Genomic DNA, 27,841 nt, shown 5'->3' with positions numbered 1-27,841 from the left:
ATCCTGCAAGACTGTCTCAAAATGTTCTAAACTTTTTAATTCAGACCTATACTGGGGATAGTCAACATGGAATTCACCTGCCTATAGCCCTTCTTGAAATACTTTATCCTGGTGTGGAAAAGAGCGGCAGCCATAGATTAACAAAGCCTTGTTTCAATTTCCTAGATATAAATATATAGCTCTGTGATGGTAATGTATAGGGTATCTGTGAAAATTATGGGCTTGGATTGGTAGACATTGGGCCTGATTCAAAACTGAAGTCAATGGGGGTCTTTCCAGTAAACTTCACATGTAAAAGGCCCGGAGAGGCATAGAGAGGCCCTAAAAGCCCCTTTTGCAGCTGGGTGACAATTGCCCTAGTGCTGGCACTGCAGTAGGAAGAGTGAGGCAGGGGCAGGGTGACAGCATGCAGTGCTGTGGAGACTCCAGGCAGCAGGGGAATCCCAGGAAGCTGCTATAACTTAGACAGCCCCCCAGTGCTATTTAAATTATGCCAGGGGGCCTCTCCAGCCCAGGATTGGGAAGTTGCAAAGCTGGCTTAAAGTCACTCTAGTCCCCTCCCTCCTCCTGGGCTGCGAGTTCTCTTAGATGCACAGCACAAAACGTCACCCCAGGCTTGAAGTATCCACTATGCTCCCTATTTATATACTAGACATTTCACAGTTGTCTATCTGGCTGCTTTCCTTTACCCTAATATGATCAAAATTCAGTGGCAGGTGAAGCAATTTCTCTTTTTAATTTTATATGCAAATACTCATAAGCATATGCACAAACACACTTGTGTGTGTGTGTGTCTGTGTGTATACATATAGCCTACGCACACCACCTGCCTCTCAGGATTACTTCTAACATTTCAAACCTCTAAGCAGCTTCAAAAAGCAGCCTTTTCCCCCCCGTTTAAATCACCCTGCTGGAGAAATGTGTCTTTGCTGTTCCCTCTAACCTTAAATTAGCCTAAGGCACAGGATGGGAAACATCCAGTCCAGATTTAAGGTCAATATATCATCGCCCTTCAGAACTAGAAGCAGGAGTTTTACAATCGTATGGCACATTTTTCACTTATTGTCCTAAATGGCTACATACCTTTGCTGTGCACACTTACATAGATACCACTTTGAACCTCAACCATGTCTTCATTTCAGTAGCAGGTGAAATCTGGCTTATGCACCTACCCCACAGCAGAATGTTGTTAGACTTAATTAATTAACGTGTATGAAAGAAATTAGGGATCCGCAAACGAAATGTGCTACCGAAAGACACAGTATTAGTATTTCTGTTAAACAGGGCTAAACTCTCAGCCCACTCACTATGAAAACGGCAACCAACGAAAGTTTTATTATAAAACATTAATTTTCATGTTGTGCCTCCAATTTAAATTTTCTGGTAAATATCACTCTTTGGAACGTCAATGCCTACTTTTGAATTGACTGAAAACAATCAGTACTATTTCATTTGAAAGAAAACCCTCTTCAGGCTCTGAAAGAAAGATCTAATTGACTTCTTTGTTTTCTGAAATAATGTGTCACTGAATACTTAATATAATACACAGAATTTCCATCCTGCTGGTTATCATAATGAGTTTTGAGAATACCAAGCTGGACAGACCACTTTGCTAAAGAGCTTGCATGATGTGGCTAAGACTGGTGATTGCAATACAAATGTCAGTTTGAAGAGGAAGTACCATTTTAGGCTTCTGCCTCTGTCTTCCCAGGCCTCAGTCTCCACTCTCTCATGCTGGTGTGCATCAGGAGTGACATAACCGAAGTCCCAGGAGTCATGTCAGCATAGAAATAAGCTTTTCATCACTGCACAGGATTTTTCCTTATGAAAATGGAATCACTTGACACCTACCAATGTATTGTTAGTCTTACATGAAGCTTGCTTCTCCTTCTCATTGGAACCGCTGCATATACACAATTCAGGTGGGGAAGGTTTGAAACTCAGCTTTGAGTCCACTACGTAGAACATAAGTTCTTCTCATTTTGAGGCTCTCTTACTGACCATTCGCTACCATGCAGCTGGCAAAGAAACTGGATCTCATTGTCTTGTAAATTCGATAAACACATAGCTAGGTCATGTTATTGCTCCGTATTGTCTTCAGCCACTTTTACAGGATGTAATTTAATATCCATTTGTAGAAGAGCTGATGCTACCACTCCATGCTTGATCAATATTGGAAAATTTAATTGGATACCTATTTTACTTCAGGCAAACACCAATGAAAACCAGATAAACTTTAAACCCCTTGACCTTATTGACTGATCAAACTAAAACAGAATATCAATACCCTAGCAGCCACGCATGCATCAAGCAGGGTTTAACTCTGCACCTCTGAGGCTGTGTAGCTTTTCAGGACTGTTCACAAGGGCGAGGGGCAAGAAACAACTTGTAGAACTTCTGAGCTCACTGATAAATTGCAGATCCAGCATCCTACAAATGGAAAGGCTGACGTTACTCCAGAATCTGGTTTTCCATGAGGGGCTTTGCTACTTATGGGGGAGGGCGGATTTAAAAAATGACATTTAGAGTTAAACTTTTCAACATATTTAAGCCTTCACCCACAGGATTTATTTCTTTGTGGCAGGACAGGGGAGAAACAAAAGAGCAAAGGAGAATAAGAATAGAAGGGCAAGAAGAGAGAGATGAGGTCTTAATGAACCCTTCCTGCCTCTGGTCAGAGGGAGAGAAGTGGGAAATCTGGCCTTCAGGTAGACCTCTTACATGGACTACTTCAGTGCTGTAAGATGCTCAGATACCATACAGGTGGGCATGATCTAAACAGGGGTGTTGGAGCCTTCCCAAAAGTGGGGACAGGCAGGGGCCCCTGCCACCTCCGTGGCTCCTTCCACCCAAGCTGGAAGCCGGAGCGGGTCAGGACCTGTGGACCCTCCACCTGCCCAGTGAGGGGGGCAAAGAGCAGCCCACAGCCCATGTCCCTGCCCCGCAGGCCTCCCACTTAGGGAAGGTGTCAGGCCCACAGCTCCCAACAGCTGCTGGTGCAGCTCTGCGGGGACAGGGCCTCGGAGCCACAGCCCGGCCATGGTAAGAGTCACACGGCTGGGCAGCTGTGGGGATCCATGGCACAGACCCTCCACCTACTGTGGACAGGGAGCCCGGGGGACGGGGACATGGGCTGGGGACTGCTCTCGGCCCCCCCCCCAACCCCCGGGCAGGTGGAGAGTCTGCGGTGCAGCGCTCCAGCTGCCAGGCTAGCCAGGAGGGTGTGGCCTCAGGGGGAAGAGTGCTGAGTAGTAGGGATAATGCCAGCCTCCAGCGTTGGGTACTGTGACCAAGACTGTCTGCTGTCATTTTGAAGCCTATGGAGGAGAGTTTCTTTAGCCTCCACACAAGCTCACTGCACCAAGCTCAGCTACGGTGGCTCTGGGTGAGGAGGGGAAGTTTTAGACTGGGGGAAACCTGTCATAATACGGTAGTAGGACATGTCCTCAAGAGCCTATCATAGCCTCAGTCAGATGGGACTAAGGACAAGGTGCAATAATTCCCCCTCCTCCCGGCTAGTAAAGAGTAGTGCAATCCAATTTTATCTGACAAAATTGAAAAGGAAAGAACTTTTCCCCACTAAAATATGTTATCAAATTTAATGCACTTTTCCAAAAAATAAATCTTGCTCTGTTTACTTTCCAAATTTATTTTGAATTGTTTATTTTCTTTGAATAAGAGAGAGCAGTGTAAACTCTGCAATGTTGGAGGAAAAAGTCCAGCCTTTTGTAAAGGCCTTTTCTTCAAGCATCTTTTGGCATGCTTCCCTGGGTTTTAGATTACTCTGTATGGTGAAGCATTACAGAGTAAGATAACACTGTTATCAAGGCACTAAAGAAAGGCTGAGTTCTAAAGAAATTGCCAGAATTTCTTTTCAAGGACAGCAGTTAGTGCATTTTAATAAGGGCTAACTTCAACAAGGGAATAACTAATACGATTGATTTTAAGAAGCAAAAATAATATTTTGCTGTATTATGAATGTTAAGCTTGAATACAGAAAAGCAAAATGAAGTACGTGTGTGCTTTTCAGTCCCGATCTCAGCCAGAAGAGAAAAGAACATGCCGTAGAAATGTCACTAATTTACACTTACTACACATTGCAAATTTACTTTACAAGTAAGCAAGCAAGCAAGCAAATCAACATGATTTTGTTTTTTAAAGGCTACTAGTGTATCACAAAATATATTTGGTCCATTTATTCTGACCACATGCAGCTTAATGTTATAACATTTCACATTATAGTAGTTAAGTCCATGCATTATGTTTTGTAAAAGTAATAAAGACTTTGTAACTACTGTGGCTCTTGCTACTGCGTTAGGCCCCTCATCTAGCAAGAAATGGTCAGCCTTGATTGTGACAATTATCTGGCTGCAGATCAGCAAAATAAACATTAATATTCACAAGCTTATTATCTACATCCAATTAAAAGAATTGGTTCTACTACCTCCTCCCCCAAAATTATTGTGCATGTACAGGCATTTCTGAAACCTATTTCATAAAAAAAGTAACACTATTGTTGGGGACACTGGGGCATGGCCACTAGGTAACTCGAGGGGATGGAAGACAACGAGTGTCGATGAAGCCCCCTTGCACTAGGCCCAAGTGTCCTTGCCCCCCCGCCGCCTGGAGGCACTCGCAGCAGCTCTGCGTACTAGGCCCAAGTGTCCTTGCCCCCCCCCGCCTGGAGGCACTCGCAGCAGTTATGCTGAGGATCTGCAACAATATGTTGCAGAGTCAGACTGCCTGAAACTAAACAAGGCCAAACAAGACAGATATGGAAGAACAATGCTGAATAAAGCAGCTTTATGTATGATTTAACAGCTGGTACAGAGAACAAGGGAACTAGCTGGTAACGGGATTGGCTGGCTATATGGATACTTAGGGCAGCTTGCTATTGGATAAGTATGCTGAAGAAAGGATGTATAAAAGCCTGTGTAACTTCCTGCTCTGTGTGCAGGATTTGAGATTCTAATCTCCCTGTACCTTCTTTGAAGCTTCAAATAAACTTTTCTGCTTCTCCACCCTGTTATGATTATTGGGTGACGCACACCGAGCAGCGAACCCCCTGCTGTTGCTCGCCTCTGGCACTGGGTGCCGGCAACACTATAGAAACATGTTTAGAAGAAAATCAGACTATTTAAGGAATACTATACATTTTTTGTATGTCAATTGTTGGCTAAAGCACTGAGCTAAGCTATTCATTCCCTTCAAGACACATTGTTTAAACTTGTGTATCTCCACAGGCTAAGGCCTCTTGGTAAAACCATGTGCCTGATCAATATTCGTACTAGAAAGGCCAATTGCAGCCCTGGCACAAACAGGTGAAACCCCGAGTGAGCTCAGTGAGAACTGCATCCTCCTACATCAAAGTCTACATTTATCCAGTGTTTCCTACCCTGGTACATTTCATGATCTCCATCTTAAGGTTATTAAAACAGGATGCTGTCCAATAGGGGGGAAAGTTGGTTCTCTTCGATACATGGTAGCTAAAGCTGTCGAGCAACATGTGTTTTCATTTTACACTTATCACTCATTCTTAAAAACAGTAATACATACCATCTGTCACACAACAGCCATTCATAATTCATGATATTTGGGCTGAGTTTGACTGTGAAAAGCCATTTAACATGAGTATCAGTGGGTGTCTGATGAAGTGTTGTAAGCAATTCCTGGGAGCTTTTCCTTCCATACATTATATCATGACAACCAACTGTCTTCTCTCGTGTACATACTGTTCTAGAAGCCTGGTTTATTGAGTCATCACAGACAGTGTGCTTAACTTAGGTCAGTCTCATCCCTGATAAAACTAATATAATCATTTGGCCCCTTGTCCCATCGGACTGCTAAGAACAAGTGTGCACCGCTAGATGTTTGCGGCAGTGTGTGGAGTGGCTGACTGGAGGTCAAGGAAGATGCCCAAGCGCAGAAATACACCACACCAGCAGCATTTTCCTCTCCCCTCTTAGTATAAAGTAACACACTGAAATGGTTGCTGGTGTTTTCTGAACCTGCTTCTGACACTTTGCTAACTCCATCAACTGTTAATTGTGCCACTTGGGGAAAGAAGACGAGAGAGCAACCAACCTGTGGAAAAACATACACTCTCTCTATATTGGAAGGGGATTTCTCCTTCCAATCTTACCATCATGCCACAAATCCCGCAATTTATAACTCCAAGAGTGAATCCTGGTCTCATTCAAGTTAACGGCAAAACTCTCACTGACTTCAGTCGGACCTCATGGATAGATTTTACACAAAGAAAATGCTAACCCTAGCAACTAAGGGTTTGATCCACAGCCCTCTGAAGTCAATGGAAAGACTCCCATTGACTTTTGTGGGCTATGTATGGGCTAGTCCTTGAGTCAAAAAGGTAGTGTGAACTCAAACGGAAACATATCTTCAATAAGTCTGATACCCTTTTCAGTCTTAAGACATCATTTAAATTAGACATAACTACAAAATACACCAGGATGTATTTTAATTGATTCCATTTGAAACAATAGATGAGCTATGTTAAACAGAAAAGCTACATACAGATTATGATACATAGCAAACAACAAATAAACTCAGGAACCTGACCGGTTGCTGACTTTGTCTAGAATACATAGTCATGGCACTTTAGCATTTTGAAACAAGGATATGGCCCTGGTGATCAAATCCTTAAGGAAACAAAGACTGTGCTCTTCCTAACTACAAGACAATATTGCCTTAATAAATGTATACAATAAATTCTGTTTGCTTGAATTATTTGCTTATAGTATGTACCAAAGGGAAAAATTTAGGCTTTCATCCAACAAGGTAGCAAGCTTTGCCACACGAGTAGTCCCACTGAAGCCGACTAGGGAAAAATAGATGTCACTGTATTTTGAATCCTAACTAAAGTATATTCTTTACTGCCTGGAAATAGCCAAACTGAGTGCAAGTACCCAAAGTAGCAATAGAATCTGAATTGTATGCACACTTAAAGTAAGTACTATTCCTGTGTATGATTTTTAAAAGTCACGGTGACAACAATATAATTAGGTCTGGCAATTTTCTTTGTTTGTTCGCTTAGTTTCAATAGACAACATTCATGTTTATTTTAAAGGATTTTTTGCAGATTTATAAGTATTTAAGTTTTCAAATTGTGCAAAATTATGAGCTTTAAACATTTTTTAAAATCAATTTAAGTTTAAATTATGGGGGTTACACAATGGGGGGGGAATAATTATTTAATGATGGTAGATGTAGAGATTCTAAAAAGTTGAAGCTTTATAACACTTAAAACACACAAATATCCCTATACCAAACTCTAATAAGTTCTCAAGCAGCTCGTTTCTTACTTTACTATCTGTAAATTTTGATTACCATCGATGAATCTATTTTTTCATCGATTTCTGTGTGTACAGTGAAATCAATGTTTACTGACATTTACCAATAAAAAACTAATGCTTCCAAGCCTAAATATAATTTTACAGTTAGAGAACAACCCAGCCACGCAGATTTCCCTCTCGCTTAGAATATTGAAGCTATTTATCTTCCATTTGAACATTCTGGGACAAATTCAGGAAAAATAGTCTTGAAGATCAACTGTCCATTTTTTCTAGGCAGGTTCCCCACCACCTCTTCCCCCTGAGGGACAGATTGTCAAATCTATGCCCACAATTGCCAGGAACATTTTAAATTTTCCTTTTTTCCCCCCTTTTCCCCCCAGTTTTATTGCAGAGACATGGAATCATCTTTTAGTCCCCTTCTCAAGACAGCATCCCTATTTAGGAGAGAACTTAAAAACAGGCTTAAGTCTTACTGAAGTTAATAGGTTTTAACCATATGCTTAAGTGCAATACTGAACAGGGGTTGACAAACATGGGTTTGAGTGCTTTCCTGAATTGGGGCCTTACACAGTAGTATAGATGGCTTAAGTCTCTCCAGTTTGTTTTCTAACACGAAAGAACTGATTTTCAGTAGAACTTAGTTCCTGCTTGGGCACCAGATTTTCAAAAGTGCTCAGCACTCAACAGCTCCCATTGCTCTCAATATTAGCCATTGTTTTTACAGATACTGATGCTGCAGGAGCTTTGGAGCTCATATGGATCTTGGTGAGGGCTGCAATTATGGAATACACCTAAGCGGAACACACCGTTACATCTATTCAAAGAACAAAACTTTGCTTCTGGACAAATTAAAAAAAATGTTTTCCCCCTCTTCTGAAAATCAAGACTACTGCAACTTTTAGCTTAGGGAGTGCTCTTGGTAACATTCCACCCAGCCTGTTTAATCGCTCCGTTATCCATGATTCTCACGAACCTTAAACTAATAATACAGTAGTAATTCCAGAATACGTAAAACACGCCCTGGTCGGATTCCACCTCTTCCACTAAACCATTTATTAGTGGTTTTAGCTTGGAAATGCACCTAACCCAAAACCCTGACTACCTCTGAACGGTGAGGATATGCAGATCTAAGTCCGGTCTATGTTTGAGCTAAGATGGATCAATATCTATAAATCAGGAAGTCAGTTTAAAGGGCTGGTGATAGTCTTGACAAGTGTCTCTGTTAAAAAAAAATAAGACATGGTTGGGTTTATAATCCTTCTCCCTGACTCTTCCATAACAAATAGGTTCACTTTACAAGCCATAAGATTTTTTTTCTAAGTGCTAATACATGTCCAACAAGCCGTGTTCTTACTGCCCTCGACACATCACCACTGTGCAATAAAAGCTCTCCAATCAGAGATCAGCTGACAGGCTCATGGAGATTCCAGCTCTCTTTCCCATATTTCTTTTCTGACCTTTGCAATGGGTGGACCAGAAGGCAGCTAGGTGTGGGATTTTTGCTCAGCACACACTCCCTAAGAACAGCTGTAACCACAACGAGAGAATACTGCCTTGTCCTTACTGCCATTAAACATATGCGGCTCATTTGAGATGGTGTTGCCATTCCTGCAGCTAACTGACAGGGGCATTTAAGAGCAACACATGGGGAGGAAGGATGGTCCAGTGTCTAGGGCACTAGCTTGGGATTTGGGAGACCTGTGCTCAAATCCCTTACCCACCACAGACTTCCTGTGTGACTTTGAGGCACAGAGAGGCTAACTGATTTGCCCCGTTTCCCATCTGTTAAAGGGGGATAATAGCACTTCCTAATTGAAAGGAGTGTTATGAGGATAAATAGATGAAAGGTTGTGAAGTGCTCAAATACTATGATAAGGGGAACCAAGTAAGTACCTTAGATAGAGAATACAGACTTACCTTCCGTGAAAGAGACTGCCCCAGTCACCTCATCTCTATGAGACCTACTGGGCTGCTTGGTTGGGCAATGCTTAGTGCAGATTGATACATACCAGAAAGAAATTAAAAAACCACACTGTTTTAATGGGCGTTTGTTAGGAGCACACTGAAAATTACATGGGAAGCTGGTAGCAACCCTAATATTTAGGTTGCATAACAACCCATTACAACAGATCTTTTCAACCTCTCTTTTTTGAGAAGCTCTAACACCTCCATTGCTTTCATCACACCTCTGACGTGTGTGTAAAAATTATGCCCACTAACACCTGCTAAAAAGGCTTAGTTCCTTTAAATTGGGCCTTCAAGGTTAAAACCAAACCTAGGAAGGAAAATACCCTTTTTTATTTGTGAATCTGTTTCCCAGAGTGTCTCTGGATATTTCGTTTTAAATTTCAGCCTCCTAAGTTTCTTGATTCATCTAAAATATTTATTCTTCCTGAACACCAGCATCAGTTTTTATTTCATTCTTGAAAACTGTGTGCACGCCTATGCTGATATCTACACCTGCAGGCTAAGAGACTGCTGATTTGCAAAACTCACATAGTATTATATTATTTCAATCACGGGCACATTTCTGTTGGCACTTGTAAATGTGCACTCGCCCCACCAATAATATAGTGAAAGGAGACTGGTAGGGTAAGTAATGCTTCCTTTGTTTCTGACTCTGAGGAAGAAAAAGAACTAACAAGGGAATCTGGGAATTCCAATGAATACAAAACTGATTTTGTTTTGTTTTGATTTCGTTTGTTTGTTTGGCTGCAATGCCTATGAAATTGTATGCTTTGGAAGAAAGGCAGTTTGTCAGCAGGATACAAAGTAAAGAGTCTTTGCTTAGAATCAGAAATAACCATAACGGGTGGTTAGGTTAGTATTTCTTATGGTCCCCAGCCCACGCATCAAAGTCATTCATTTAACTAAGTAGAACACGGGAAGCTTTGCTTTAGCAGGGATGCTTTCATTACCAAACCAGAGTATACACAGCCATGTTTAACCCCTTAGGAACATTTGTCATTTTCTTTTGGGGGAGAGCATGGACGGATGGCCTGCCCCCTGGGAAGGGAATAACACAGAGGGATGGTATCTGAAGGAACCACAGGACCATTTATGTAAAAACTGGCACCCAGCAATGCATTGCTGTGAGAGCTTGAAAACATTGTTTCTCAGCTGTCGGTGGTTAAGAACTGCAGGAAGGAAACCCCCACAAAGAAATGCAAGGGAGGTGAGAATACAGGATTCAAAAATGGTATGGCACTCAAAAATAATTAAGAACAGTATTCTTGGGAGAAGTGGTTTCATTAAATTGTTTTCAGGTTGCAATTTTCTCTCATCTTCCCCCCTCCCCCCGCCTCAGCAATCTTAAAGCAATAAAAGTATCAGATTGCTTTCTAGTGCTTGGATTCTCTTAAAACTGTCATTATTCAATTATCTGTCTATTCACTGGCCCTAAGGTCCAGCGGAGCAGATATTGTGAGCTTTCATTTAATGTTTTTAAACGCACTTCTGTCCACTTGTGATACAATAAAACTTTATTGAATTCTGTTCCCACATCACACTTAACATCCTTCACTTTTATTGATATGTAAGCCAGCCCACTCTTCTGTCAGCAATAAAAAGAGTATTTCTAGCAAAGAAATTACCCTTTTTTTCATCAATACCACAACAGGGAAATGTGAATTCAACATCTATGTTTTTTTTAAACCAGTCTTTAACAAAGAGATGAATGATAGTTAAGTGTTGCTTCTCCCCCGTCCCCCATCACCTTGTCAGCATTTAAAAATATAGGGGACTATTCTAAGCATGAGAGAGAGTTGGTCACCGGTTGATGTCGACTAGCCCTGTTTAGCCAGAGGGGAAAGAAGTCAGGACAATCTATCCCTCATCAGAGGTCAGATCCATTTTGTTTCTAAAAGCAAATAATTCCCAGAGTCAGTGAGGCTGGCGGAAGCAAGGACTAGGGACAGGTAATACACCAGCCATTTTCAAAAGGGAACATGGGCTGGTAAAGTCATAAGAGGCTACATTTTTCCAGAAAGAAATGGAGAGGCTTTCGCTGGACAATGCACTGTCACCAGCAAGTCTCCCTGCAACTGATGGAAGTTATGGGAAATTAGAGAAACAGGAGAAAAAACAAAACCAATGCAAGGCAGGATTGGGGAACCAACAGATAGTTTAAAATATTCCATATGTTTTTCTTTGAGGGAACAGGCACAACCGCGTTCTATTGAGCATCAGCGTCCAAGGTCAACTATACCATCACACTACAGACAGTTCCCAAATGATGCTCTACTGGAACATATACTCAACTTTCCTTTGCTGTTCAGCGAATATTTCCATTAATGCTATGGCAACGTCTATAGCCCATGATTTGAAACCTTATGGCGTTAACCAACAACTTAGACATAGCAGGCTGAGACTACATTCTAATGGAACGTGTGATGAAACATTAATGCCTTAATTACAGAAGCTGATGCACTTCTTTAGGAGAATAGCACATTGCAAAACTTAGTTCAAAAAGGTAACAGGGCACTAGGTTTCCAGCTTTAGTAACAGTCTGAATCCAAGCGGTTCCTGAGAATAGCCCCACTACGCCATGGAAGATCTGCAATGGAGGCAGGAAATTGCCCAAAAACCATAGTCCATTTTACCTCAGCAAATAGCCAAGAAGGAATTCAGGTTTACTCAGTGGTACTGTGCAAGCCGCTTTTAACTTGTAAGGCACTCAAACAAAAGACAGCCTAAACCTCACCGTCTAGACCAAACTCAAAGCAGGAGCGGCTAGGTAGGTCTTGTTGGACGAAATTGGAGCATAGCCATGGGTAGAGATAACTTCTGTGTTTGATTGGCCAAAAGATGGCAGATTTCACTGCACACAGCGTGTTGGCACTAATATGGTCTGAAGTCACAGATTCAAGGAAGGGCTTGTCTACGCTACCAGCTAGATCGACGGGCAGCCATCGATCTAGCTGGGGTTGATCTGTCGTGTCTAGTATAGACACAAAAAATCGACCGCCGATCACTCTAGCGTCAGCTCTGGTACTCCACCTCAATGAGAAGCACAAGGGGAATCGAAAGGGAGAGCGTCTCCTGTTGACACAGCACAGTGAAGACACCACGGTGAGTAGATCTAAGTACTTCGACTTCAGCTACATTATTCACGTAGCTGAAGTTGCATAACTTAGATCAATCCCCCTCACCACGTAGTGTAGACCAGCGCGAAGAGAGAGGTTCCGCTCAGCCATTCATTTATCACTTGCTCCAGCCGATGAGTGCTGTGAACTGCATGTGCCCAGCATGCCCTACGGATGGCTGTGGCTGCAGGACTGGCCTCACTGTATCTCCCCTAAGGTGACCCAGAGGGTGCTCTCACATGAAGAGAGTGGGTGGTCTGATGATTGGCCTGTTTGCCTTCTCAGAGGATAAACGCCTCCCCCATACACTGCTGCAAGTCATCAAATGAGACTGCTAGTAAATGGTGTGACAGCTTCACAGTCAGCAAGAAAGCCATGTGGTAGATAATTAGGTAAATAAAGTGTTATCATCCCTATTTCAGAGGAAACGGACACCATGAAACTCACATTGACTTCCCAGGGGGCAGTGCGGCTCAGTGGGTTAAGCACAAGTTCTGGGGTTCAATCCTGGCCCCATTAAAGCCAAAGGCAGCTTTGTCATTGACATCAATGGGGTAGGATTTCACTCCTGGACTGTAATGTTGCTCTTGACACTCTCCTGCTGTGTGAAGCACTTTCACTGTGAAAGCCACAGGACGATTGTTCCCTGCCTCATGCAGCGGAGATGTTGTGGGGCATAACTAAATAGTGTTTGCAAACTACTACAGAAGTGTAACACGTTGCCAATGCCAGGCACTGGCGAGAACGGAATAGAGAAATTCTGGTCTGCAAGCCCTGTGCTCAGTTCACTAGACCCTGTTGCCTTTGGGGGGGCGGGGACACATGGACATACCCGCACAATGTGCCAGGTCCTTTGCTGGTGTATGGTGTTGTCGCTCTCTGTAATTAAGGGAGCTATACACCAGCTGAGGATCTGGCCCAAAATGTTAATCACGAATGCTGCAATTTTGCAAATCAGAAGATAAGTTGTCAGAATTCACCACAATTATTATCCCTGCCTCCAGCAGTATATAAAGATTACTCCAGTAGGTATTAAAAAACCACAGCCATACAACACCCTAACCTGATTTTAAAGGCATCATTTTTCACATTTGGATCATTAAAAACATTCAATCCCTACTGTACATTTGGTACTGAACAGCCTACCGCAAGAGTTATTTTTCATCATGCACATAAGACCGATTAGCACCTCAGGGCATAATATTCACATATTACCTCTCTAACAATGCACCGCTATTCTTCTTTGTTTTCTATGCAACAAAGGCTATTGGTAATGACTAGTTCTTTACCAGAATGATCTCAGGAGGAAATAATACATGCCATGTAAATTGCAAATTGTAAGAAATACGACTTATGGTAAGTACAACCTCCTCACCCCCACTCCCCCCCCCCACTTTTTTTTTTTTGGTAATGAAATGAAACACTGCCTTGCTAGGAGGTCACCTGCAAACCAGTAATTTTGAATAAAGCACTATGGGTCACATCCAAAGCACATTGATACCAATTTTTTCATTGCCTTCAATGGGTTTTGAATCAGCCCCAATGTAAGACATCAGTTGTTGCATTTAGAAGCTTCGTGGTTTTTGTTTTTAATACTCAGACATGGACATAGTCCTAATGTTGAGCCCTGTTTTCCCCAATCGGCGGAGACAGACTAAGGGTCCCTTGGCGAAGTAAGTCACTTTTGTTCAGTGACAAGGGCAGTGAGTTCTTTTGTATTAATTGCATCCCTCACTTTTCAGTTCCCAGCCATCTCTCGACAGCCGTATCACCTTACAACCCTTTCAGTTCCCACAGCAGACAGGCAGCCAGCTCCTCGGTGAGAGGTGCATACAGTTTGAGGGACTGTAAGCATGAGCGAGGAAGCTCATAACTTTCCCTGAGGAGATCACGCTTGTCACTTCCAAGACACATTCCTTCTTCTGTGGCTTGACACCAAGCACGAGCGTATTTGTTTATGATCCCAGCTATCTTATTCCACGGGTCAACTTCTGTGCTTCGGAAGAATGAAATGTTTTCTGGCTGGCTCTCACTACTCAATCCCACACATATTAAACTAATAAGGGAAGACCAGGGGTGATTTTAGTTTTGCCTAATTTGTTCCCTGAGGTGTACAATTTGAGAGCTTTAAGAAATCCAGGGTAAGAAACCCAGAAATTATTTAGTTTTGCATGACTTGATTCTTTACTATTGCTAACCAAATATTTATATTCCTCTTTGCGATATACAATTATTTTGACAGCAGAACCGTAACTGAGTCCTGCTGCTATGAAAAGCAAATTCTGAGGCATCTTTACTTTTTGGTAATGCTGATTTTGCTCTATTAAAAATATAATACTACAAACACAGATGAAGATTTTTCTAAACCTAGAAAAAAATTAAGGCTTTCAGGACCTGCATGTAACTTCCCTTCACCAATTAAGAAAATTACAGTTTCATAATTCCTACCATCAACATTACACTCTCATCAATTAGCTTCCTATTTGCTTGTCCCTGCAAGGAGATGTAATACGGGACTTAAAAGGTAGCAATAAAGTGTCACTAATTAAAATAACGTAGATCGGTCTAAAAAATGTTTGATATACAAATTACAATTAGAAAACTGTATAGTAAGCAATAAAAAACCTAATTAATAGTAGTGTTTCATTTAACAGGAGTATACTTCACACTGTGTGTGAGATTTTCAAAGCCTTATCCACTGAATCTGGTGTGGTGTACACACTTTTGTCAATTTTGTCAGAGTGGTGGTTTGTTTTTTTCCCCATGGGTTCAAGGCCTAATCTTCAAGCAAATGAGATCTCTATCAATGAGAAGTGAAAACAGATTAATATACATACTGTAGGGGACACATTCATACTGCACTTCCAGGTATTTGTACGTTCCCGGGCAAGGATCTGGAAACACATCAGGGCCCGCTACCACTGCGCACTGTGTACGATTACTGCATCTGAAAGACAAAGACAATGACAGTCAAAATACGGATGGAGATGATGATGGGTAAAATTTTCATAAGTGTCCAAGTTACTTAGGCGTCTAAGACCCATTTTCAAAAGTGATTTCCCTGCCTCAGCCTCACTGACTTTTAATGGAGCGTAGCAGTACTTCACTTTTGAAAATTGGGAATAGGCTCTTATGTCACTCAAGTGCTTTTTTTTTACCTATTATTTATAATTTTAGTTCCATCTAAGCTACTGAGAGCGAATAGTTTTAAGTTGTTCGGAATTTCTTTTTTTAAGCTTTTACTTCCTTTTTATTGTTTTTTGTACGACGGTTATACAAGAGAACGTCTGAAGTGTACCCATTCAGTGTACCCAGTACATCAACAACAAATTTAAACCATGAAGCATGCAGCTGAAATATCCACTGAGGTTCTGATCCTACAAAGGGATCTATGCAATCAGACTCTCATACCCATAGGGCTCACATTGAAGTCAACAAAACTACTGATATGAATATGAGCCTTGACAGATTAATTTATTTAGGCCCTAATCCTGCAGACACTTTGCACATCTTTTAGTGATTGCAGGATCGGGGCCTTGAATTATACTAAATGGTCACAGATATGTCACTATGGAGACTCTTGTTCAAAAGACAAAGAGACCTGATCCCACAACCCATACCCAAGTAAGTTCTTACTAAACCAAGAAGTTTCAAGGATGACTAGCATGATTAAAGGTTGCACAGACATTTGCAACTAGATTCTCCCTAGTCAGTCAGACAATAATCAGTCTTTAAAATCTAAACAAAGCACTGCATTAACTGTGTCAGTGACTTGATTATAAATTATTGTATCCATTAATTGAAAAATGCTGTCTTATAGTTTAAACCTAAAATTTTGTGGCTTTTCTTTGCTTGTAAATGTTTTAATGTTGTTTTTACTTCAATGGAAACAGGGGTTGTATTTTTTAAAAACACTCTCTGTCAATGTTGGAAATCCAAACTCAACTGCGTTGTGCTAAAATGAAGGGGAATAGAAATCTAATGTAACTTTAAGTTGCACTGTTCAAGACAAAGTGCAAAGAGTAAATCAACATATATCAGATTTAGTATTAGGTGTAACTAAACACAAATATTTTTAAATGAACACAAATATGATTTTCATATCAACAGTGTCCCTTTAAATAGCATTCTATACAATAATGATGTATAATTCAAAAAGGTGACTGGAAACAGTGACAAACAGGAAAGAAACAATCAATCATCAAGTAAACTGTCTAAAGAACAGAGCTGTTCTGCTTTAGTGCCCAAAGAATGGTATTTTACACCCAAATGCACAGTACATTTACATTTGTCATACAGAGCTACAATGCACATGACTCCTCAGATATTACATATTTCCAAAAGTACGCTTGTTCTCACTGGAGAGCCGATTCTAAAGACACATTGAGGCAAGAGTTACCTTACTCAGGCAAATAGTCTCTTTGATGTTAGCAGGGTTAATCACGTAAGTGAAGTTATTTGCATGTATAAATGGTTGCAGTATTGAGACCAGAGATACGGCCTCCATTTGACACACATACTTGACCTGAAAAATGTGTGTGCATCCAAAGTTTAAAGTATACATTTGAACCGGGTATGTTCCTAAAGGAGCTATTGGAATATTTTATTAATGTGTTTGGGATACTCATACAGACTCACTTAGCAAACAGTGGTTCTAAACAGAAAATTCCTGAAAGTGTTCGTTCAGAGGGGGAAATGACAATATACTCCTTCGTTTTCATCCTTTTCCATGCGGGATATAGAATTCCTCAGGGATAGAGCATTGCAGTTACTTTCACTAAAATGTTTCTTCCTCTGATATGACATTGGACCTCTGACCCCACCTTTCTATTGGCAGAAGCACCAGCATCCAGAGTGGAACTCATTTAGCTCTGGAGTGGAAATGTTTTGTGTTTACCTGAGGCTACAGTTTGTCAGCCTTAATGAGAATTTTATTTTAGCCCAGAAATTAAAACTGATTCATTAGTGAGTGCCTCAAGCTCAATATTTAAAAAAAAAAAAATTACAGAAAGATTAATAAAACCTGATACCCTACTCATCAGGCAATTTAGCGGGATAACAGATAATCCAGAGGGCTGGAATGTTGTAATGTTTTCCCATTGAGATTTATGCCAGCCGATGGTTGTCACAGACAAGAGACTACTTTTATCATATAAATGGAGGAATAAATGTATTAACTTGAGGGCTAATTTTGTTGTCCTCACCCTGGCTACTGAGAGACAGGTGGCTTGGCAAGGATATACAGATAGTTAGGACAGTGTGTGCAGGCAGGCTTCCAAGCAGAGTCTTTGAACATAATCCAAAATTTCACTTCTAACAAAAATCTTTTATTGAGCTCAATGTGCCTTTCAAAATGCAATCGTGTTGGACTAATCCATAGTGTCTACAGCTTCACGGACAGTCCCCGCCATGTTACGTAGAATAACAATAATGCATCTTCAAGATATGCTTCAGAATCACGAGTCAGGCTCAAAAAAATCATGAGGTTGGCTTCAAAATCATGAAATATAAATAAATAAGTAAATAAATAAATAAATAAAATGAGGGTTCTTTTTATTTACGTTCTGGTTTCTATAACCTTGTGGGATGCACTCGCTTCATATTTTCAAGCTTTTCTCTGCAACCATGCCAGCGAGAAATTTGCTTTTGCACTGTTTTGTAAGTGAAAGCTCAGATTCTCATGTTAGCAAATGAACCAAGGTGCTGATGCTTTCAAAAAAAGCACACCACCAACACCCCTCACAAATATTGTGGGAATCGCAATAAAATCACAAGAGTTGGCAATTCTGGGCACAGCAACTTTCCAAACACACATTCTCAGCATCGGTCCTGAATTCAAGTGTGAATCTTTCACTGTCTTCCAGAACAGTGTGTGTTCCGGGACACCACCAAACAGGCAAAAAGGATCGAGCATTAAGGGAGGGAGGGGTGTGACAGTAGTTTATAAATTACCAGCAATAACTACTAGTTAGTTCCTGAAGTGCAAAGGTTGGTGGGGAGCACTGGGTCACCCACCAGATTAAGAACAGCCATACTGGGTCAGACCAATTGTCCATCCAGCCCAGCACCAATGCCAGGTGTTTCAGAGCGAATGAACCGAATAGGTAATCGTCAAGTGACCCATCCTCCTGTCACCCATTGCCAGCTTCTGGCAAACAGAGGCTAGGGGCACTTCAGAGCATGGGGTAGCATCCCTGCCCATCCGAGCTAATAGCCACTGATGGACCTATCCTCCATGAATGTATCGAGTTCTTTTTTGAACCCTGCTTTAGTCTGGGTATTCACACCATCCTCTGGCAAAGAGTTCCACAGGTTGACTGTTCTGTCTGAAGAAATGCTACTTTTTGTTTGTTTTAAACCTGCTGCCTATTAATTTCATTTGGTGACCCCTAGTTCTTGTGTTATGAGACGGAGTAAATAACACTTCCTTATTTACTTTCGCCACACCAGTCATGATTTTATAGACCTCTAACATATCCCCCCTCAGTCATCTCTTTTCCAAGATGAAAAGTCCCAGTCTTATTAATCTCTCCACATATGGCAGCCATTCCATTCCCCTAATCATTTTTGTTTTCAGAGAACTATCCACAATGACTCCAAGAGCTCTTTTTTGAGTGCTAACAGCTAATTTAGACCCTATCATTTTATTTAAATGCAAAGTAATGCACATTGGAAAACATAATCCCAACTATATATAGTTGGGATTATGTTTTCCAATGTGCATTACTTTGCATTTATCAACATTGAGTTTCATTTGCTACTTTGTTCCTCAGTCACCCAGTTTTCTGAGGTCCCTTTGTAAATCTTTGCAGTCTGCTTTGGACTCAACTATCTTGAGTAGTTTTGTATCACCTGCAAATTTTGCCACCTCACTGTTTACTCCTTTTTCCAGATCATTTATGAATATGTTGAATAGTCCTGGTCCCAGTACAGGCCTCTGGGGGACACCACTATTTACCTCTCTCCATTCTGAAAACTGACCATTTTTGTTTCCTATCTTTTAACCAGTTACTGATCCAGGAAAGGACCTTCCCTCTTAACCCATGACAGCTTACTCTGCTTAAGAGCCTTTGGCGAGGGACCTTGTCAAAGGCTTTCTGAGAATCTAATTATATTATATCCACTGAATCACCCTTGTCCACATGCTTGTTGACCCCCCCTCAGAGAATTCTAGTAGATTGGTGAGACATGATTTCCCGTTACAAAAACCATGTTGATCCTTCCCCAACAAATTGTGTTCATCTATCTGTCTGACAATTCTGTTCTTTACAATAGTTTCAACCAATTTGCCTGGTACTGAAGTTAGGCTTACTGGCCAGTAATTGCCGGGATCGTCTCTGGAGCCTTTTTTTTTTTTAAATTGGTGTTACAATAGCTATCCTCCAGTCATCTGGTACAGAGGCTGATTTAAATGATAGGTTACGTGCCACAGGTTACGTGTCTGCAATTTCACATTTGAGTTCCTTCAGAACTCTTGGGCGAATGCCATCTGGTCCCGGCGACTTGTTACTGTTTAATTGATCAATTTGTTCCAAAACCTCCTCCAATGACACCTCAATCTGGGGGAGTTCCTCAGATTTGTCATCTAAAAAGAATGGCTCAGGTCTGGGAATCTCCCTCACATCCCCGGCCTCAGTGACTGATGCAAAGAATTTGTTTAGCTTCTCTGCAATGGCCTTATCGTCCTTGAGTGCTCCTTTAGCATCTCAGTCATCCAGGGGCCCCACTGGTTGTTTCGCAGCTTCCTGCTTCTGATGTGCTTATTTTTTTTTTTCCCCTGTTACTTTTTGAGTCTTTTGCTAGCCGGTCTTCAGATTCTTTTTTGGCCTTCCTAACTATATTTTTACATTTCACTTGCCAGAGTTTATGCTCTTTTCTATTTTCTTCAATAGGATTTAACTTCCACTTTCTAAAGGATGCCTTTTTGCCTCTAGCTGCTTTTTTACTTTGTTGTTTAGCCACGGTGGCGCTTTTTTGGTTCTCTTACTGTTTTTTTAATTTGGGGTATACATTTAAATTGAGCCTCTATTATGGTGTCTTTAAAAAGTTTCCCTGCAGCTTGCAAGGATTTCACTTTTGGCATTGCGCCTTTTAACTTCTGTTTAACTAACTTCCTCATTTTTGTGTAGTCCCCCTTTCTGAAATTAAATGCTACAATGGAGGAATTATTTAGTGTCCCCCTCCTCCCTCCACAGGGATGTGAAATTTTATTACGTTATGGTCACTATTACCAAGCAGTTGAGTTATGTTCATTTCTTGGACCAGGTTCTTTGCTCCACTTAGGTCTACATAAAAAATTGCCTTCTCTCTTGTGGGTTCCAGGACAAGCTGGTCCAAGAAGCAGTCATTTAAGGTGTCCAGAAACTTTATCTCTGCATCCCGTCCTGAGGTGACATGTACCCAGTCAATATGGGGATAGTTGAAATCCCCCATTATTATTGAAAAAAGAACAGGAGGACTTGCGGCACCTTAGAGACTAACACATTTATTAGAGCATAATCTTTCGTGGGCTACAGCCCACTTCATCGGATGCATAGAATGGAACATATAGTAGGAAGATATATATATACACACATATACATACAGAGAAGGTGGAAGTTGCCATACAAACTGTAAGAGGCTAATTAATTAAGATGAGCTATTATCAGCAGGAGAACAAATCTTTTGTAGTGATAATCAAGGTGGCCCATTTAGACAGTTGACAAGAAGGTCTGAGGATACTTAACATGGGGAAATAGATTCAATGTGTATAATGACCCAGCCAAGAATGAGCGGGGAAGGGGATCAGAGTGGATTTGCGAAGCTGGATAGACAATTTCACTAGTATAGATAAACAACACCCATTTTGTTAGCTGCTAAGTCACAGCATTTTATAAACTGAGTTTGAAGCCTTGTGAGCATCAAAGGAGTACTTAAGGTGCTTTTAGCTTTCTTTATTTCCATTTGCTATGAGATCTGACAGGGAGCTGTAATCTTTTACAAAGTCGTCTTTTTTCCAACTCCCCTCCCCTCATATTTCTACCTGCAGTCATTTTTCTCGCACGTGAACTCTCTAGGATGAATGGGAGAAGGGACTTGGCTCACTCAGCAGAGAGAATGCCAATCTCACCCTTTCACTGGGAACACCACACACTTAATCACTGCTGTGATTTAGGACTTTTCTACACATGAAGTTATTCCTGACTAACTAGCCTGGAGTAACTCCATATGAGGACACACTAATTCTGGAATAAAAGGGTCCCAACATGGAGTTACTCAGAGATAGTTAATCTGGAATAACTCCACATGTACACAAGTTCGAAGGGCAGGGAAGTTTCAGACACCACTGCTTTTCCATTTTGCAAGAAATCTAATGCCTGATTCTCCATTGACTTGACCTTGTGCAGTCATTTATATCTGTGCAAAGAGGGGAAATGATTCCAATTAGAATTCTAGAGGGTTGCAGCCACTTTGCCCAGAGATGAATGCCTACAGAAGAGGTGAGATGGGGGAGTCAGATCCTAGTATCCAGATTCTAGTACAAAAGTTCTGTTCATCAGACCCTAGGAGTCAGTCGTCATAGAACCGATTTGCTCTCTGGTTTTCACCTGAGAGCTGGGAAAGCACAAAGTAAAATCTGAGCAGCCTGCATTTGCCAAAGTGGCAACCCAACATGAGACAGCTGGGCCCTGATTTTCAAGGGAGCTGTGCACTCAAAGCTCTTCTGAAAATCAGGCCTTCGGTTCAGCATCCAAAACAGTATCCATCCATAATTAATGCATACTTTCAAAAACAGTGAGTCCTCCTCAGTTATAAGAAATCCCATTCTCCAGTACCACTTCACTCCAGCTACTCCCCCCAACCCAATCTCTCGATGTATCCATTAATGTTCTTCAAAATGTGGACAAATATTTACCCCAAAAGAGTTGTGCCAATCTAACATAACAAATGCACTAACTATAAACCGTACACCTACCTCTAGGTTACATTTCAGTAGAACAATTCCTTGTTCCACTTCAAAAAGCCTTTTTATGCTGTTAACATGAAACATTGAATATAAATGTGGTGTTTTCTTGTGCTGTAAGCAGTGGGACTGAAGGAAGCATTTCAGTTCAGTCAGATTCCCGAACTAGCTGCAGGGCTCAACTCAGTTTGTGTCCCCTGATTCAGGCTTTAAAAATCACCATCTCCCTTGACTGCATCTGCATGGCTTTTCTTTACAAACATGCTAATGCTTTTTAAGTGACAAGGTCATCTTTTGGTGGGGATGGGGAAGAGACACAGTATTGACATTGTAGACATTAAAAAAAAGGATATTCTGCAAGGTAATGTTTATTTTAAGTCTTTGCAGGAACACAAGGCATTAGTAGCATTGGCTCAGTATCAGTATGAGGTTAACCAAGTTTGGGGCAATATATTTGTTACTACAGAAATGCAAAGATGGCATAAGATAGATGATCAATCCTAAAGTGTGGCCTTTCAGAATTAATCATTTTAGTCTCAAAACCACTAAGCGCACTGGTGGCCTGTCCAGCTGAACTGAACTACCACAATCACTGTAGAAAAGTGGCCGTGAAATATATGAAGCAGCAGAGAGACCTATTGGCTTCCAGGAGCTAAAGGCCGCTCCCGCAGCCTAAGGGAAGGCGCCACTGAGCCCAGGACTCAAATAAATACAGGGGACAACAGAAAAAAACAATAAAGACAAGTGTGAGTGCCAAAGGGTCAAAAATAGGGAACCTGAAGAGGACACTGAGTAGAGAACCCCGGACAGCGCCCACTGCTTCTCAAATGTGTCAAGGGAGCCAGCAGACACTGCCCAGAGGAACTCTGCCCAGATACATCAATGGAGAGAGGAACGGAGAGAGGCCTCACAGTCGCAGAGAACCCCTCAGCCATCATCTGCTCCCTGGTGGTATACACAGCCACTTTGGCCATCGCTAAGAGTAGGTTGATGAGGATGTCTCACAACTTTGTGGGGCCGCGGACAGAGTGTCCATATACAAGAAGACGGTGGGGAGAAGTGCAGCCAAAAATACAGAAGTGGGTCCCAGAAGGGGCCAGAAAAGGGGCTGCAACCTGGGGCACTCAAGGTAGGTATGTGCCAGGGTCTCCCTTACGCCGCAGAAGGAATAGGCATCAGGGATAGAGGTGAACTGCAACAGGTACATGCCCATGGTCATGGCTCCATGACAGAGCCGCCAACTAATATCCCTGGCAGAATACAGGCTAGCCCACCGGGGTTCCCCACCCTCAACAGGGGGCAACAGGTCCTGCCACTTAGTGTCCGGGTGTGACACGAGGAAAGAATCGAGCATGAGCGTGTCCAGATGCGTCCTTGCCACCGTTCAGAACAGAAGCAAACTGCCTGCAGGTCGCGCAGCCAGCTCGAGGAGTGCAGGTGGGATGGCGGACGGGGCTTATGGGGCAGGAGCCCAGTGGAAAGGTCCAGAGAGCCCGGGGTGAGTGGTGGGTGGGGAACACCCTCCCGAGGAAACTGCTTGAGGTAAACCCAAGAGACGGGCGATAAGGCTGCCCTCACTTCCTGAAGTCCTAGGGTTGCCAGGTGTCCGGTTTCCGACTGGAACGCCCAGTCAAAAAGGGAGCTTGGCAGCACTGCTAAAAGTCTGGTTGGTGGTGCAGCCCGGCTAAGGCCGGCTCCCAGCCTGCCCTGTCTCCGTGTGGCTCCCGGAAGTGGCAATATGTCCAGTGGCTACCAGGCTGCCCCCGCTCCGAGCCCCCTGCTCCATCCCAAACCCCTCATCCCCGGCCCCACATAAGAACCCACATCCCCAGCCAGAGCCCTCAACCCGCCGCACTTCACCCCCCTGCCCTAGCCGGAAGTCCCCTCCCACAGTCCAAACCCCACATTTCTGGCCCCACCTCAGAGTCCAAACCCCCTCCTACATCCCAACCCTACCCCCTGACCCAGAGCCCCCTCCTGCACCCCAAACCCCTCATCCCAGGCCCCACCCCAGAGCCTGCACCCCCAGCCAGAGCCCTCATCCCCTCCCACACCCCAACCCCCTGAGCCAGCCCATTGAAAATGAGCACATGAGTGAGTGTGGGGGAGAGTGAGCGATGGAGGGAGTGGAGATGGAGTGGGGGGGGGGCCCTCGGAGAAGGGGCAGGGGCAAGGTAGGGGCGGGGCAAGGGTGTTCATTTTTCTGCTATTAGAACGTTGGCAACCCTATGAAGTAAGCACTGGGGAGTTTGAAGAATGGAGAGCCCCATGTGCGGACTGAACGCCAGGGGATTCACCGGGCCTCCCCAGTCATTGTCCAGGACGACTCTGATTCTGGTAACTCCTGCCAGGACCAACCTCTGGCGCACCAAGTTGGGGACTGTGTAGCAGGGGCTCTGCAAGGAGATCTACCCCATTGGCGGCCACCTGGTTACCGAAACCAGCTTCCGGGTCTCGAGGAGGTCCTGGTAAAAGCCCGACAGCCCAGAGACCTCTCAGATGGAGATAAAGGAGCTGCCAGTGATATCGGAGCCCCCAGAGGCGGCGGAGGAAGGCGTGCGCCAACGTGCTCCACACCAGACTACATGCACCATAAAGGAGTCTCTGCAGGGCCTGGAGGCAGAAGACATGGACCTGAGTGTGAAGGCAAATCAGGCCCTGTCCTCTTTCCTCCAAGGGGAGACTCAAGACCCCGCAGAGACGCAAAAATCCAAAGGAACTCCAGAACTAACTTCTGGAGGTGGGCCAGGAAAACCTGGGGCCGGGCTCAGGATATTGAGCCAGTGCCAGAGCACACACAGGACTAGCTGGTTCAGCACCAGCGCCCTCCCTCACAGGGAGAGACACCGGAGCAGTCCTGTCCATCTCCGCAGCCACTCATCCATCCTGGCCTCCAAATCCTGCCAGTTCTCCAGCGGAGAAGGATGCATGGCAAAAAGGTAAATGCAGAGATAGAGCAGTGGACCCACGCTCCACCACATGGCTTGAAGCGCAGCTGGGAGGGAGCTCACCTGCCACCCATCCCCGACCACCAGGCCACAGCTCTTGACCCAGTTGACCCAGGCGGAGGAGGCTGCTGAGTACATGGCCTGGAAGGCCTCCACCTACACCAGGTCGCCCGGGTCATGGACCACGAGGAACATGTCACTGACATACGCCGACAGGACCAGCCACAACTCTGGGTCACAGAGCACCAAACCCACCAACTTCCTGCAGAGGAGACGGAGGAAGGGCTTGGTGGCCCGAGCGTACAGCTGGCCTGACAGTGAACAGCCTTGATGCACCCCCCACCCAAAGCTGACAGCAGCAGCAGAGGGAGGAAGGCAGGTAAGACAGTACAGCATTCCTTTGTCAGTTAGATGTGACACGCTGCGGTGTGGACGGCCTGAAAAACATGCCCAGAAATCTATACAGAGACTATGCAAAACCCATAGATTCTGGTGCACGTTATGCATGCATTGCCCCCACCCCTTTCCCTGGAGGTGGGCTCATGTGATCACTCTGACAGTGGTGTGGTCACAAAGCGGGCAAGGAGAGCTATTTATTTTTGAGATGGTATTTTCTGTCAATCTGCACCGAATGTACGGTTTTAAGCTACGGTGACCTAACAGACCTTGGAACCTGCTTGCTTGACCTGCCCTTCCCAGCCCTGGGCCTGGATGCATGGCGGGAGTGAGAGGGCAGGTGGCCAGAGAACAGAGCACTCCAGCAGTTCAGAACTGTAGAGAATCCTATGAGCAGCAAGTTAATACTCCTGTAAATTAGAGCAGTCTCCCGCAATGGAGCACGCTCAGTGCCTCTGGAGTGTTCAGAGGTTTTCGCAGCAAGTCTCTAGCAAACCCCACTGAATATAGCAATTTCAGAGGTTTATAGTTTAGCTGAATCTGGGGGAATTTTCATGGGGGGGACAACAAAAAATTACATGTCCCCACTACCACTCCCCTGCCAAATTTCACGTTCCTATGCCAAATCCTGGAAATGCTAAACTCCTCAAAGAAATTGTTGGATTTTTTTTTAACATGGCCAAAAATATATTTTTTCCCCAACTTTGTTCTCCCATGTTGCTGGACTATTTTTGCTGGATCTTTCAAATTAAAATCGGTCTGAGACACAGACCCAGCATGGAGAATTTCAGCCCAAACAGTTAAAATACAGCAAAGTTATAAGTGCCTGAAAACAAAGGTTTATACTGGAAAGTGTTTGGCTATTCTAACTACAGGTGTCACTACCAGCTCCATTTGTAATTTTGGCTATCTTCTATTTACAGATGTTTATAACAGGAGACCTCTTTAATGTCTGTGTGTGCTTCTCAAGAGAGCACGTCTGCACTCATTATTGCAAATCAAGAAAACAGAAGTATTCTCACCCCCCTCAACTGAAACTCAGAAATGCATTTTACATAGACTTCATATTTCTGCAAAGGCAGAGCAGGCTCCACATGACCAGACACACAAATATAGCTGAGCCATCAATATCCAAGCCTGTTTCTCAAGGCCTATTATACTTTTCTAATGGTTTTACAGTAAGAGACAGACTTAATTCATTATCCTTCATGGCAATGCTGCAAGATATCCTTTTTCCTCTCTGAAATGCAAAATCTCCTCTCTGGATGGCTGCCTTAGCAAAGAAGCTGTCACAGTAAATAAGTCAGCTAGGAGTGCATTCTTCCCTGTCAATATGTGATATTTCCAAATCAACCCTTTAGGAAGGACCGAGGGGGTGGGAGGGAATAATAGCCTGGAGAAAGTAAACAGGAAACAAAGAGAAATTTCACTCAAAATAGGAGTTTAAATAGAGTTCAAATGATGGCCTGCAAATGCGGGGAGGATGCATGTTGGGGGACACACAAGTAGGGAGAAAAGTCTTTGGCTCACCACATTTGCTTTCAATAACGTGCTGTGCAAAAGCAAATTTAAAGTCTCTGTTTGTGTTTAGCTTTCAGAAACAAAGAATCCCTACACAGAAATGTTTTTTCTTCCCTCCAAAGGACAAAGGGGAAGGGGGTGGTGACAAGGAGATGATATTCTCTAACATTTTCTTCATTATGAATGGTCCTTTTATATTGATCTTTCTCAGCACAGAAAAGCTGACTTTCTAACCTTTCCTGAGGTCTAATGATCAGTGATGTGTAATGTTTGCACAAGAGTCTTGCTACCGGCTGCATTTTATTGTTTTTTATTGACAGGTTGAATTCTCTATCAGGAGGCCTAGAGCTTTTGGATAGCCCTTACTCACAGGATCAAACTGAACGAACTGCAGCCTGTTCAAGGCTCTCTGTAGAAATATGCCAAAAATAAAAATTCCAGTCCTCATGAAAGAATTACAATTATGCATTATTTTGATTGCATTTAAGTCTTGTTGGGTTTACTTCAGAAATTTTTTCCTTCATCTACCTTCAGCCCCAGTTTGTTACAAGTGACTTTTTAAAAATAATTAAAAGAGAGAGAGAGAGACAGAGAGAGAACCAGCCCAAGCCACAAGTGATCCAGACTCTAACAAAA

The 27,841-nt window shown here is 43.0% G+C and overlaps 1 protein-coding gene across 36 annotated transcripts in view; it reads right to left on the bottom strand.

Annotated features, from left to right (window-relative positions):
- The window catches only part of ADGRL3 (adhesion G protein-coupled receptor L3), an 806,525-nt gene that overhangs the window by 345,450 nt on the left and 433,234 nt on the right, over positions 1-27,841 (bottom strand). For all 36 annotated transcript variants that reach the window (XM_037896575.2, XM_037896573.2, XM_037896571.2 and 33 more), the window contains one exon: positions 15,235-15,344. In XM_037896575.2, the coding sequence (XP_037752503.1) occupies positions 15,235-15,344 (110 nt within the window). The remainder of the gene's footprint in view (positions 1-15,234; positions 15,345-27,841) is intronic.

The sequence above is a fragment of the Chelonia mydas genome, chromosome 4, assembly GCF_015237465.2.
Source record: "Chelonia mydas isolate rCheMyd1 chromosome 4, rCheMyd1.pri.v2, whole genome shotgun sequence".
Taxonomy (NCBI): Eukaryota; Metazoa; Chordata; order Testudines; family Cheloniidae; genus Chelonia; species Chelonia mydas.
This window is presented reverse-complemented; position numbering and strand designations above follow the sequence as displayed.